Here is a 14,356-nt window from a genome sequence, read left to right on the forward strand (position 1 = left end):
ATGAGTGACCGAAATAGAATTTCTCCTCACAGTATCAAACAATAGCAAGCAGACAAGTGACGAGAATCAAGAAAAATGTCAAATAGAGGATTCTCAGTAGATCCAATACCAAATTCTCCGAACTAATATCATAAAAATTGTACGGTAGACAGTAAAGAGAATTACTCATGAGATCTGGGAGTGAAAGGGTTAACGTGTGGACGTTTTAAACTGATGCTCATGTTCACTTAAATGGCTCAGAAAAGTCTATTACGTCCTCAAAAAGCAACTCAGACAGTTTTTGTAGCTAGACTGAAAATCGCTGTAACCGTGGAGACTAAAACAAAGAGCCCCTTTATCACGAAGAATCGTTATTGGATTCCCGCGAACATAACGAAGACTGAATTTTAGCGAAAGTGGTGTAAGAAAATAGTGGAATGTTTTTTTAGATAACGCCTATGTAACAAACAGACCCTATATGCAGTGTCTGATCTAAAGCACGCCATTGCGAGATTGCCGCGGTATGACCAAATATGTTCCCTCAAAATACCTGTCCTGGGTCATTTAGGCGCACTTCAAATTGTGTTTCAAAAGAAAATGAAATAAGGAAATGCAATTTCACCTCGTACAAAATCTTCTCAAAACAATATTTTGGTTTAAATTTCGGAAGATTAAAAATGAAGCAAGTACCAAAATCCAGGGAATATGACGTACGTAAAAGGCTCAATTTTGCGAGGTTCCTGGGCACTAGTTTGAATAAACGCTATGGGGGGGGGGGGTGGGGGGAGGGTTGATTACGTCCCTCTGAAGATTGTTAACTGGGACACATTACCCCCCTAGCTGGAAATCCTAGATTAGACACTGTATATGATGAAAGTCCCGGTGTCATGAACCATATTAATCAGCCCAATAAGAGCTTTTTCAAACGTTTACAAGAGAGACCAAATAAAATAAACCTCAAGATATTAATTCTACATTGAGGAATTTTTCAACCCAAAAGTGCTAGAGTTAATGGCAAAGAGTTGCAAGTTCTCGATAAAGGCCTGATACAGGCGGTCTATCGATGCCTATAAGACCTCTTACTGCTGTCAGTTATTCGCATGACGGCCCTTTCCAGGGCGCAGCCGCCCATTACCACAACGGCAGCAGCTTATCGAAATAGTTATTGGAGTTGGGATGCAACGGTCCTCGATGTAAGGAATACTACAAGGTTTTTATTGAATTTTCAACCCCTGTGAGGTATATATTGCATTTCTAGTGGTCTAATTGGCTTAATCAATCCCAATTATCAGCTCATAAACTGAAGTTTGACCTCATATGGAAAATAATTGCGCCCAGCGTCACAAACTGAGATTTTTCGGCGGGAAGCGAACACTTAACGGTTCTTCACGGCAATAAGAAAACAGAGATTAAAAGAAAAGAAATATTATCCGATGTAATCTCAGTCACAATAGTAAAAGCTGCAAAGTTTTCCCCGAAAAAATACAGGTTTTACGATAAAGAATAAACAGCAATCAAACCCGAGCTGTTCACCTTTCAACATTTCGTGTTGACTTGCAAGTCCCGGCGGAGCGAGGTTTGTAAACTTACCGAAGAAATTTCTTGGAAGATGTTGCTGCCTATCTTGAAATTTCTTCAGATATTTTTGTTCTTGCAAAAGTTCTTTCAGAAGTTCGCACAAACGACCACAATGGGTTTCCCTTCGTTCATCTTTATACAGCAAATCATGAACCTGGTAGGTGTTCAAAACGTCATTGAATAACTCGAGCTTAATTTTTAAGTCAAAACTTAATCGTGATACTGGTCACATTAATTGTTTTACCTGTAAATCCTCTAGAACAGTTTCAGCATATCAAAATGAAAGATGACATTGCCTACGTCACTAACTCCGCTTCAGACAGCAAGACGCTTCTAAAATTTGTACAACTATTGTGCTTGTCAATGCGTTGGAACTCAAAAGCACTTGTAGGCATCCTCGAAAAAGTCTGTCCCTCATACCCATTTACGTTTCTTGGATTTGAAACTAAGGTATTCGGTGGAAATATTTCGGGTTTCTGAGTTGCTTCGTGCAAAACTCTCATTCAGCTTTATTTGTGAAACGCTGCGCAAGTCACGTGATTATTTGTCGTTTTGCAATCAAAAGTTGCATTTACTTCCGGTCGTTTTTGACATCGCGCCGGCTACATCAAAGGGATTTTTAAGAAGTTTACTCATTATGCCTGTATTATGTTATATGCTTTGACCAGGTATTATGCTTAAGCTATTTGCCATGACATATCCAACGAGCGCGAATGGAGTAAGCTTTTTCCGAGGAAATTTACCAATCCTAAAAGTTCTTGTCATCTGGAGGTCTGGGTTCAAAGCCCTTTACCCTGCCACCCATTGGATTTTTTTTTGGTCACCCAGAATTCAACACCTTAGCGACGTTTATAGTTCAAAGCCAACCAGGCTGCTTCCTACCAGTTGGGGTTCTTAAAATACTCTGTTTATGTTAAATACAATGTTGATCAGTTCTAGTTTGTTTGAATTTGACGGCCGCAAGTTTATAAATTTGAAACTGTTTAGTGTTATATCCAGTTAATAAAGTCCTTATAGTTATTATCTTTATTATTATTATTATTATTATTATTATTATTATCAGTTAGTATCTGATTGGTTGATAAAAAAAAAATTGCAAAACAACATAGGCAATGACTTTTTGCGCAAACTCGAATATAATAATTGTAGCAATCGCAACCATACAACCCAAGAGGATTGCAGTCTTGGGGACAAGCCTTTAATTTCCGAGCGTCAACCCCTTTTAGAATAGATTTCATTTTAAAACCTTATTTGCCACGAAAAGTCATATTTCCGTCAAGTCAGCCAGCGAATAACGGCCTAATGAATGTCAGCGGCCTATGATGTATGATATAAAGATCAAATTTGTAATAATTCTCCTTACTGTCAACCACACAATTCTTACAATGTTAGTTCAGAGAATCTAATATTGGATCAACTGATCAACCCTAAATTGATATTTTTTCTTTATTCTCATCACTTGTCTGATTGATATTGTATTGATATTGTAAGGAGAAATTCTGTCTTGGTCACTCATAGGTTAATTCCAGAACGTCTTTTAGAGTAAATGATTTGATCATGAATCCATGTATTTTTCGACCAAATTGTTTGCGCTTCTTTTGAAGTTTTTCCCCTTTTTTAACCAAGTTACCGTGCCTACTTTTTATTCCAGATATTACCTACTTACAAAACCTTTCTTATGATCTGACTGATAAAAACAATTCTCCCTTCCAAATGTTACACATTTTCCTCGAATATGATGTAGGAAAATTTGGTGTTACATCACGGCAGCACCAACTTCGGTCCCAGGGTATGTCTTCTTGACGCTCTTTCTCTCTCTTTATCTCGTTCCAGAAGGAATAAAAGAGACTTACGAACATGTAATGGTAAAGTTTTTTTACCACGATCAATTGCTCAGGAAATCAAGTTACTTGTTTATGATTTATGGGAGATAAAGGAGTAAAAAAAAAACAACTCTTTCTATAGATACTATTTACGACTTTAGAAATTGTGAGCCATTGAAAAAGACAAAACCTTAATCATATGTTGCATGAGTGTGTTTTGCTCCTTTGAAAGACCAAAGTTAAAAAGAAAAAAATTATCTCGCTGATTATGAGGCAGCATATGGTTAAGCTGACTCTGATTACAAAACCGGACATCGTACACATGTTCATTATTGTGCTTCGGTTTGCACTCATGGTGCAAAAATCTCCAGGAATCTTTGTTACATTTGTTAATCTTTCACTGAGTATTGCGTCTTCTCTTTTCATTTTATGTCTTAACCAGCTTATTTTTGGCTGATGAAGTTCGGCGTGAACTAGGGAGCTGATAATTTCATCGTACACCCGCCGTTTGGCAACAATGTATCGAAATTAACATTTCAAACGACGGTTCCAAAATAGCCATTTATTTCGTAACAAAAACCCTCAATCAATTATTGCGCATCAAGCCCTTTTTCTTTTATTTACCTTCTGGTGTCCAACTGAATAGGGAAAGAGCTTTTGAAAAGCGCTTTTATAAAAGATGTGTGTGAAGTTTCTGAATGAAGCGAAGAAATAAAGGGCTTTTCATTTGATGGAAAGACCAGTCAACGTTTAGTTGACAAGTTTCTGTAAATTTGACTGGTTTTCAGACTCCACAGCAAATTATGAAATCTTCTTAGCTGGTTTACGATTTAATAAGTTAGATATTTATTTAACTTTTGACATAAAACCTTTAACTGCTATAATATGCGTTTACCACCCGGAGAGCCATAGAATACAAACTTTAACAATGATTTTCTTGGATTTCTCATTTGAAAACTAGGAAAAATTGCAGATTTAAAACATTTTGCCGGGTATATTGTATCCTTCGCTTAATACCTTAAAACATTTGTTATTTTAACTCAGGCTTTTATTGAATTTTTTACTCTAGATTTTGCTCTCTTTATTTTTTCATAATTAGCAGGCTTTGCCACCTAAAGAGCTATAGAATATACATTTGACAAATCTTCTTAAATTTCACACTTGGAAATTGAAATAATTGAAAACAGAGGCGCGCCATGTATGTTAGTTAATACCTTTCGTTTCAATGGTGACACTTACAAAATTTCATTCTTAGGATTGAAAGTGTGACCCAACTTTTTCAATATAATACAGAACACCACGTGAAAGAACCGCTCAATAACTGTTATTTGAATGGTTAATTTTTTATCACAATTTTGAACATAAAAGCAAGAATTGATCATTTTGTAAGAACATCGGACAATCTTGTCTGGTGAACAATTCCGGCTCCAAAGAAGAGTCGGTTACGATTCCAATATTTTCATGTTTCATATGTGATGTAGCATTACAAATATCATTCGATGAAATGAATTTTCTCCTGGCTCCAAATATACTTTGCTGAGTCAAATAACACAACATCGTGTCAAATAAACAAACAACGTTGTCGAAAAGTTTTAATGTTATATTTCCGTGCAAACATTGCGGGTGTGTTGAAGTTCTACTGCTCACAAAGATTGTGCAAGTTAATGTCAGGCATCAACAACTTCTCAGATAGTCTTTATAGTTAATTACTGCAAATTAAAGAAACTGTTTTACAAGCCTTCACCGACTGCAACACCTGCTTGTCAGAAAATTTGTTTATGCGGAGCGTTTGGCAAACAAGACCAAACTTCTGGAGATAAACGCTTAATGCAATACACCGATGACCAACCATCTTATAGGAATTTGTGGGAAACGAACAGAAAACCTCTCGTGTCTTAAAACCACGAGCTGTTTTTAAGTCTCTTTTCTTTTCAATGGTTTTAGACTCCTTTCTCTTCCATTGTCATGTAAAAGTTTGTCTTTATAAGAAACACGGCCATGAACTAAACGCACAACATGAATAATTTATCAAACCGAAACATCCTTGCCTTTGATGAGTTCTATTGTTGTTATAAAGCAGACATGTCGAATGCATGCTTGTTGTTTAAAAAATTATAAAAAATCTGACTTCTGTTTATTTTGATATTGCAAATAAAAACATTTCATACCGAAGTGAAAGCAAAAATTAATGGTTGAATCAAAAACGCAAAATAATGGCCCGTGTTCATCCATAACAACAACTTCATTTGTTTTATGCAGGGATCTAAAGAAAACTTTCACCGCGACCGCATAAATGAGCGCTATTGTTTCGAAAGTAGGCTTTATTAATTATTCAACCATGAATTTTGTGAGAGAATATAGCCAGAAAATGCAACCTTCCAGGTGAAAGTAACGAACGATTTTAAAGCTATTTCAGGTCACATAGTTTAGCTATTTAAAGAGAATCGTCAATTTAAATTGAAAGCCGTCGAAGCTCTCGCCGGAAAGTATAAAGAACTGAAAGAAGACGACATGAAATGAACAATTTGTGACACACGCTCTCGCCACTTGAGCTCACATTAAACATTAATTAAACACAAAAGAGCCTTTTGTTTTGTGTCTCAGCATAAAAGCAAGACGCAAGACTCTGTCAACCGGTATTATCAAGGTCGTTTATGAGAAGCTATCTAGCACTAGCAAGGCAGGACGCTTATGTTGCGTCGAAGCTAATTGAAGTGAATTTGTTTGAGAAATTGATGTCCCACTGTGAAACGCAATTTCACGGAAGTTTTTGAGGCGTTCAAAAGCTAGTGAAGTGAGAGGCAGCATCATTTACTCTAACTTCAGCGGTGGAGAAAGGTGACTAAGCGTAGAAATCTTCCTGGAGAGAAGCCATCGAAGGTTAAGATGTCCAGCCTTGAAAATCACATAAAACGGCCAATGAACGCTTTCATGATATGGTCCAGTCGCAAACGCCGGGAATTAGCGCGTGAAAATCCTAAACTTCATAACTCGCAAATCAGCAAGATTCTTGGCTCGGAGTGGAGAAAACTCACCGAGGAGGAAAAACAAAAGTTTTTCGCACAAGCCAAACTATTGAGCGAGCTTCACATGATAGAACATCCTGATTACAAGTACAGACCGAAGAGACGGCCCAAGAAAAAGTACTTGAAACACAACCTGAGCCTGAACCAAGCGTCCTGTTCGTTCGGACCGTGTGTTTGCCACGAGTCCTCTGCGGCGCCGCAAGAGAACGATCAGCTGGGGGAAAATCCTGAACATTTCAATGGAAATGAAGATTTTAAAAGTGGTGAAGTCCTTGTTAAGAAGGAAGAAACTGAATATGAAGACCAAAGTTGTCTTCCCGCTTCGCGACCAGAAAGCACTCCTAGCAAAGAGGAAAATTTTGAAGACCTCCCTTCGCATGTACAGTTGAGATCCTCGTCATATTTGCACAAGGATAACTGTAAGGCAAGCAGAAACATAGGTGGTCAAGAGAAGATTCACCATCGGAGATTTACGGATGAGTTAAGTTTCCGAGAACATCGAGTGCCGTTGTCGAGAGGTTGCCATTCCATGGCGTTTCAATCAACACCATTTCAAAGTCAGCGCCACTTTTTGCAAAGTCACATCCCTGGTGAGAGGGAAGTGATGCAAATACTTCCTTACCTCCCTCCTGTTAGATGTGGCTGCTGCCTTCCTCCAGAAGGGCTTCCAACCGAAAATGAATTTTCACTCGGGCCACACGATACCCCATATGTTATTGTTGACCCAAGAAGTCAATACTTTTACGAAGGAAGATGGTGAAAAATGTACATAAAGATTGTTGCAAACTGCCTGAAGATCTTGCTGATATAACAGTCCCATAACCTGATTTAATATCTCTCGATTAGCGCTGTAAATAGTTCTATTCAAAACGTTTTTATTTGTAGTTGCGAAAACTCAAATTCAGCGCACAAGGGTGGTTTTTGTTTTCTACAAAGGGTTGCAGTGAGATCTTGAAAGGTTCTAGAATAATTTGACTTTTCCAATTTATTTTTTTCATATTACATTACAACGTTTGGTTTCAGTGAAGACTTCCGCTCTGAGAAGAAAAAAAACCGTTCTCTCATCGATTAGATTACGGAATTTTCTAAATTCACAGGTTGCAACATATATTTGCACAAATTAAATATAAAATAAACGGCAATTGAATATATTATGACCTTTAAGAGAACAACAAGTATTCGCTAACAAGAGCGAGAGATGGGAAATAAAAAACACGTTCCCAAAACAAAAATCAAACATGTATTACTAGTAATACACGAGCTATAAAGGGTGAATTCACTTCATTGAATTTTACGTAATTTCGATAAGTGTCCGAAAGGCTGCAGTTGGTTTTAGGTAACCATTGTTTACCACCAATAGTTATGATGAATTTTTGCATTAACAGGTACTATTGTCTGGTTCTTTTGTTTTCTTCTTTTTTGTTTTGTTTTGTTTTTTTAATTTATTGTTCTTCTTCGAAATTTAAGAGCAAACAAACACTCATCTACGGCGAAAATATTTTGATTTTGTTTGTTATTAAAGAAGAAAATAAACCTAATCAGGTAAAAACCTTCAACGACAGAAAAAAGACAAAAAATTCTTCAAGGTCCAAGTTTACATGGTATTTTTTGAAACTCTAAAATTTACTTAAAATGATCACCGTGAAGAAAAAAAAATACCATTGTTTTAATTGCCACGACAACACGAAGTGTCAATGGTATTTGTGAAGTTTTCTGTTGGATAAAAAGTTCACTATGGAATCAAACCAACTGTATACAATAGAAAGGAAACTCGTAAACCCTAAGCGTTGCAGGTGGCTTTGAAGTCAATTAAAGGCCGTTAACAACGCCTCGTTCTCTCAGCCATTAGAATGTTTTCCTTTGCGTAAAGTGCCTTTGTCTAACGGCAGTTTTCCTGACGATATTTAAGTAGACATGTATAGAGTATGCGAAATAAAATAAGTAAATAAATGAAAGGAAAAAAACAAACGGAGAATCGAGGGAATGCCCAGGAGGAATATACGGTCTAAAACTGAATTAAAACTGAACTAAAACTGTTAGCATAATCAGTGCATTTTTAGTTTTTTTTTTAAGAGAATATAACCAGAGTTATGACTTGTTTGGTCACTAAGATTGATTATTTTCAAGTTCGGTCTATGATTCAGTCTATTTTCAGTTTTGCAATGTCTAGCGTTCGTCGTCTAGAGAACTAGGCACACCGGATGTAAAGATTAATTCGGTCCCAGTTCCTGCCTACATCGTACATTTGACACGTTAAGTCATCGTTACTAGTCTGGAATAAAGTGCAGCAGCTAACAGTATTGAAAAATAAAAGCACATATTTAGCTTTATAAACGATAAATATTTAATTTGGACTTTATATTGTTTCTTTTTGAAAGCATATTTTAAGGAAAAGTAGAGCAGTTATAAAAAATAACCAAAATTTTTTAGCAGAATCATGAAAATATGAGCAATTCTAATAGCATGTTACGCTACTTTTACCAGCACAATCTATCTGGGTCTAGACGGGCAGTGCTCTCTGGATCCGTCTCTCCCTGTCCATTTTCTTTATAAGTAAAGGCGCGGAAGAAATATCAGAGACCATGACAACTTTGGAAAAGTTGTGTTTTCTTCTGAGATATTCTATCTTTGTTTTCTTACTTAACGTGCGACCAATTGACTCAGTCAAGCCAAAGTTATAGTACTTTCCCCAGCCAAGAAATGATAGACGGCGTATTATAAACTTTAGTGTCCCTGAACAAACTGATTATCATCGTGAATCAGCTACAGGCTCACCACTCTGCTGCTAAAATAGAATGACTGGTTCATTAATCTTTTAGCGATAATTTTATCTCTGAGAAGGCATTTTCCAGGGGGGGGAGGGGGAGGGGGAGGGAATCTCTAACAAATATAACAGGATGTTCCCCACCGTCCTTCTTGTGATAATAAACAATTACAAATTTTTTTTCTCACTTGGTGTCCCCCCACCCTTCCCCCCCCCCCCCCAATGTCTGCTTTTTCATCGTCGGACGAAAAGAGGACCCAAAATTAGAAACAAAAATATTCCAAGCAGTTATAATTTCATGGGCTCCTGCTTTTATTTAGTATAAATACTCAGTTGATAATTGAGATGCACGACCCCTGATTGGTCGAGAATTACGCCAAATTTGGCGATAATTACCCTTAAGGCAATTCGTGCTTTCGGATTGGTCAAGTAGAAATCTAGACCTGGGGAGACTTAATATTTTAGCCATCCCCTCCACCGTGCTGAGCGCTCTTCTGGTATACCTGTACAGCGGCTAACCGCACAGGAAGGTGTAAACGAAATGGCCGCATGAACCTCATGGAGGGTCGACCTTGTACTTGTTTAGTTCTCCAACTGTATTACCGTAGCGTAGAATCCTTTTACAGGAGAGAATCCGCTCTTCTGTACTTTTCGTAATGTTGATAGGGTAATTCTTTGTTCATTTTCAGAGCTTTTCCTACTTCAGCTGCACAGGCACAGACTGTGTGTACACTGTAGAGGTACAGCTCCCGAAAAAATGGTCCAGAATGATTGATCCTTCCAACTACAATGTCAGTTTTAGTATGCTCTCTTTCTTCACTAAAATTTCTGATGCTAAAGGTACGTTTAATACTTAGCTCTGATCGAGAATTTAATCGGAGAGTGACGATTTGGGGTGTGTGAACTGTTCACCTTAACTCGTCACACAACCTCCTTTCCGCTCCTCTCTGAAATTCGGCTTCCATTCTTGACAATTTTTTTCTTCAACGTCCAGGAAAGATGTCCAAAGCGTCCAAAGAATTGCCTTGCCCACTTGAGTTTTCATTGAAAGCGACAAGAAGGACATTTAATCAGATCAAATTGTTTAGAGTAGAACAAAGGAAATCGCGCTTGAAGAAGAAGCTCCTTAGATGGCAAGTTGCACAGAGTTACCTGATAGAAGGAAAACAAAACTTCTACATCTTGAAAAAAGAGGATGTAGATTACAATTTGGAGCCGATTGCCGGCAAATTCGGGTTAAAAATTTTTGCAGCGGTGTATATTCTTGATGTAAACTGACGCATACCGTCATCTGCCGATGCGTGATCAGCTCTCGACATGTAAATGGAATGTTTTAAGCTGACCTAACCACAAGTACTACACCATCCTGATGGGCCAGGACACCGTACACAAGCAGTTCACACCATCCACTTGGGCCACGACACTGCGCAATAGCAACACACCGTCTAATTGGGCATGACGTTGTACACAAGCACCACAACGTCCAATTGGGAGACAAAGTCATACACAAGCACCTCACGGTTCACAAGGGCCACGACACTGTGCACAAGCACCACTCCATGCACTTAGGTCACGACGTTGTACACAAGCACCACACCATCCACTTGGGCCACAACACTGTCCACAAGCACCACGCCATCCAACTGGGTCACGACACCATACACAAACTAGTTCAACACCACCACACCATCCAGCACCAAATCTTCCAACACTAATAAACAAGTTTTATTTTGATGCTACATTTGATGCCATTTTAATTAGTTCTTTTGTTATTTGTTTTTTATCTGGGTTGTTCCTGTTGATTTTAAGCTCGCAGGTCTACATTTTTTAAAAGAAGGATCTATTAAGTAATTATTATATTATTTTTTTAAATTAAACATCTCGAATATCATTAGAATTAATTATTTTTGTATAGTGTCATCTATGTCCCCTATCATAACCGCTTTATTCCGCCGTCATTTCTTAATCTGTTTGTCACCAATAACCTCATGCACTTGTATAACACCAGACACACAAAGATTGGTGGTTTGGTAAAAGAAATGTTCCTAATAAACGCATATCACTTACATGCATATACTTATGTTGTATTTTGTCGCTCTCATTAAAAAAGCAGTATTCACTTGTTTTGTATATATCAATTATTATTATTATTATAACTATTATTATCATTCCATCATCTAACGAACTGAATTTGATGCTCTCCTATTCAATTTTGCAGCATTGATTTTAGATGAAATTTTAAAGTTTTTTGCTAATCAGGACATGATTTAAGCTTATGTTTAGTTTATTAACCTTTATACTCTAACATCAGTATGCATTTTCTCCATTCTGTTCTCTATATATTTCCCAAGGTGCCGATAAGGAGAATTTGATTAACAATCAAGAGCTTCTTTAGTTGGTGATCATTTCTTGTATTCTCGTGATTATAATGTGATTCAGGGCTGAAAAGGTAGGGAGAAATAAGATGCTAATCAGGTTTAGGGTTCAAAGGTTAAGCACAGAGGTTATAACACAGTAGCGATTGATTTGGTGATCAAATTATCACAAATTTATGGATGAATTTTTTCAGTTTTAGTTTGCATGGTTTAACAGTGATGCAATGTAGAATAAGGAAACAATACCTTTAGCTACTGTAATTTTGATCTTAGTTTTCAATGATTTGTTACTAGGGAAGGTAAAACTGGCAACTTCTTGTCAATTTTTTGAAGTTGTCCATTTTCATTTGCAGAAGAGACCCTGTTCCAAACTACTGGCCGTTCTAATGCCATAAACGCACCAACTTGGATTGAAATATGCCAACACATTGCAGTGTTTTCTGAAGTAAATTTGAAATTCTGTTGTATTAAACAAGTGGTATACGTAGCAAACGCACATATACAGATAATCAATGTTACAAAATTCGTTTTTGTAGCGATTAAAAGAGACATGCCTGTTTTATGAGTGGAGGCATCTTTGACTGGTTAATTATGCATTCATCAATTTTAAGCATCAACATCCACCTACCAGGCATCTGAACTTTTGAGGATTGGTGTGTTCAAATCCCCCCAGCAACTGTGACTTCGTTTTAGAAATTTTTTTCCGAGACATCTGCTTGCGAAAGTGAACTTTTTACCTTTAAACATCTCCATATTAAAAAATAAAACATGTATGTTCCGCTGGAAAGAAATAACACCCTACCCCACCCAGTTTTAATTCCCTACCCTGACAGTCAAATGCATCTGGGTTGCCCAGCCAGCGGGGGTGGGGGGGGGGGATAAAGGAGAGGAGAATGTTGAAGCTTCGAATCGGTTGGTGCATTATTACAGTCCCTTTAATATAAGTGTTATCCATCACCCCTCAACACTGAATATGTTATTTATCAGGTGAAAAACTCCTTCCTATGGTGTGTGACCGAAGAAACCACGTTGAAAGAGTAGGATAGTTTTCATTGATGACAACTTTCGGCCCTTCTTCCCTGAAGACACAGAGACTGATTTACAAAATTACTGACTTTTGACGTGAGCATCTGTTTATAGATGTATATTTACGTTTTTGTTCAATGTCCTATAATCATTTTATTCGCTTCTTTTCCAGACACCGCACAGACAACGAGCTGACACAGAGCAGCCTGACTTAACGACTAACTGACACAGAGTATCCTGACGTAACGCGCCAAACTGACACAGAGCAGCCTGACTTAACGCACAAACTGACACAGGGCACCCTGACTTAACACACCAAACTGACTCAGAGCAGCCTGACTTAGCACACAAACTGACACCGCGAAGCCTGACTTAACGCACCAAACTAACACAGAGCTCCCTGACATAACGAACAAATTGATACAAAGCAGCCTGACGTAGCTCACCAAACTGACACAAGGCAGCCTGACTTGACGCACAAACTGAAACAGAGCACCCAGACTTGACGCACCAAACTGACAGAGTACCCTGACTTAACGCACCAAACTGACACAGAGAAGCCTGACTTAACGCCCCAAACTGACTCAGAGCAACCTGACTAAAAGCACCAAACTGACACAGCAGCCTGCCTGAAGTAACGCACCAAACTGACACAGAGCAGCCTGACCTAATGCAGCAAACTGACTCGGAGCACCCTGACTTAACGCATCAAACTGACTTCGCCAAAGTGTTGATTACACTAACTACACACGCTAAATAAACCCATTTTCAGTAATTTACTACACCTACTGCACCTAGTAAACTGACCCAGCCATTTTCTCTGACTACAGTGAAAGCATCAGATGGAGGCTAAATATGCAGGTTTATGGAGATTTTTCCCACATTGAAAGTTCGCGCCCCTATCACCTTTGCGATTTTGGGGGTGAACCGGTGAAGGTGGGGGCGAACGTGCAATGGGGCGAAATCTCCAGATACCAATATATTTTGTTCTTACACCACCTTTACTAACTACACTGATAGCGCTGATTGTGCCGAGTAGAGTAACGAAACAGAGTTACCGGGTAAGCTGACTTACGATTCAGGTTTCTAGAAAACAAGAAGATTTCGAAATCTTTACTTTTTCTTCATAGATTAAATCAGTCCGATAAAGAAGCCTCGGTAAAGAGAAGTGGTATCAGCTCTGTATCTATCGACTAAGCCATTCGAAGAAACTGTCAAAAAACCGCTCATTCGAGAATAGTCGGGAGTGTTCGGACTTACTTCGGGAATCGGAAATTGACCATGCCCAAGCGGTCGTGGATACCAGCGAGTGTGTAAGGCGGGAAAATGCGAAGACAAAGACTCTCGTGTTAATTGGTTGATGTCAGAGAGGTTGCACGCTCCTCCTGGTCGCTTTCCGCGTCTCCAAACCTCAGAGTAACCTCGTTTCAAAGCTGTGTCTTCTTCTCTCGCTCAAAGTAGTAAGAAGAACAAAGAGACTGGAAACGAGTTTGACCTGAATGCGTAAGTGTGCCGTAGTGGTTGCAACCGACTGAATTGAACAACATCTGTGCAGGTCCTCAATACGCTTGTGAATCAATGGCCATGGCGGAAATTTTAGATAAGTTGAAAGCCATTATATCCCGTTATTCATTTCAACAGCTAATTAGAAATCCAAATTTTATAACACACACAAGCCACAATTCTTCCATACGCTCGGACGAAGGGCTAACGCTCGAACGTAAGTTTTTAAACTTTTACAAACAAGTTACATTATCAACTCAGTCGTTAAAACCAGATTATCTC

The 14,356-nt window shown here is 38.3% G+C and overlaps 1 protein-coding gene across 1 annotated transcript; it reads left to right on the forward strand.

Annotated features, from left to right (window-relative positions):
- The first annotated feature begins 6,021 nt into the window (after window positions 1-6,021).
- On the forward strand, window positions 6,022-7,226 carry LOC131779092 (transcription factor Sox-2-like). Its single transcript, XM_059095625.2, has one exon. The coding sequence runs from the start codon at window positions 6,267-6,269 to the stop codon at window positions 7,164-7,166; it is 900 nt and encodes a 299-aa protein (XP_058951608.2). The 5' UTR covers window positions 6,022-6,266; the 3' UTR covers window positions 7,167-7,226.
- The last annotated feature ends 7,130 nt before the right edge of the window (window positions 7,227-14,356 follow it).

Source organism: Pocillopora verrucosa, chromosome 12 (assembly GCF_036669915.1).
Source record: "Pocillopora verrucosa isolate sample1 chromosome 12, ASM3666991v2, whole genome shotgun sequence".
Lineage (NCBI taxonomy): Eukaryota > Metazoa > Cnidaria > Anthozoa > Scleractinia > Pocilloporidae > Pocillopora > Pocillopora verrucosa.

Excerpts from the sequence above, each read along its gene's own strand:
- LOC131779092 (XM_059095625.2), top strand. The coding sequence starts at position 6,267 with ATGTCCAGCCTTGAAAATCACATAAAACGGCCAATGAACGCTTTCATG.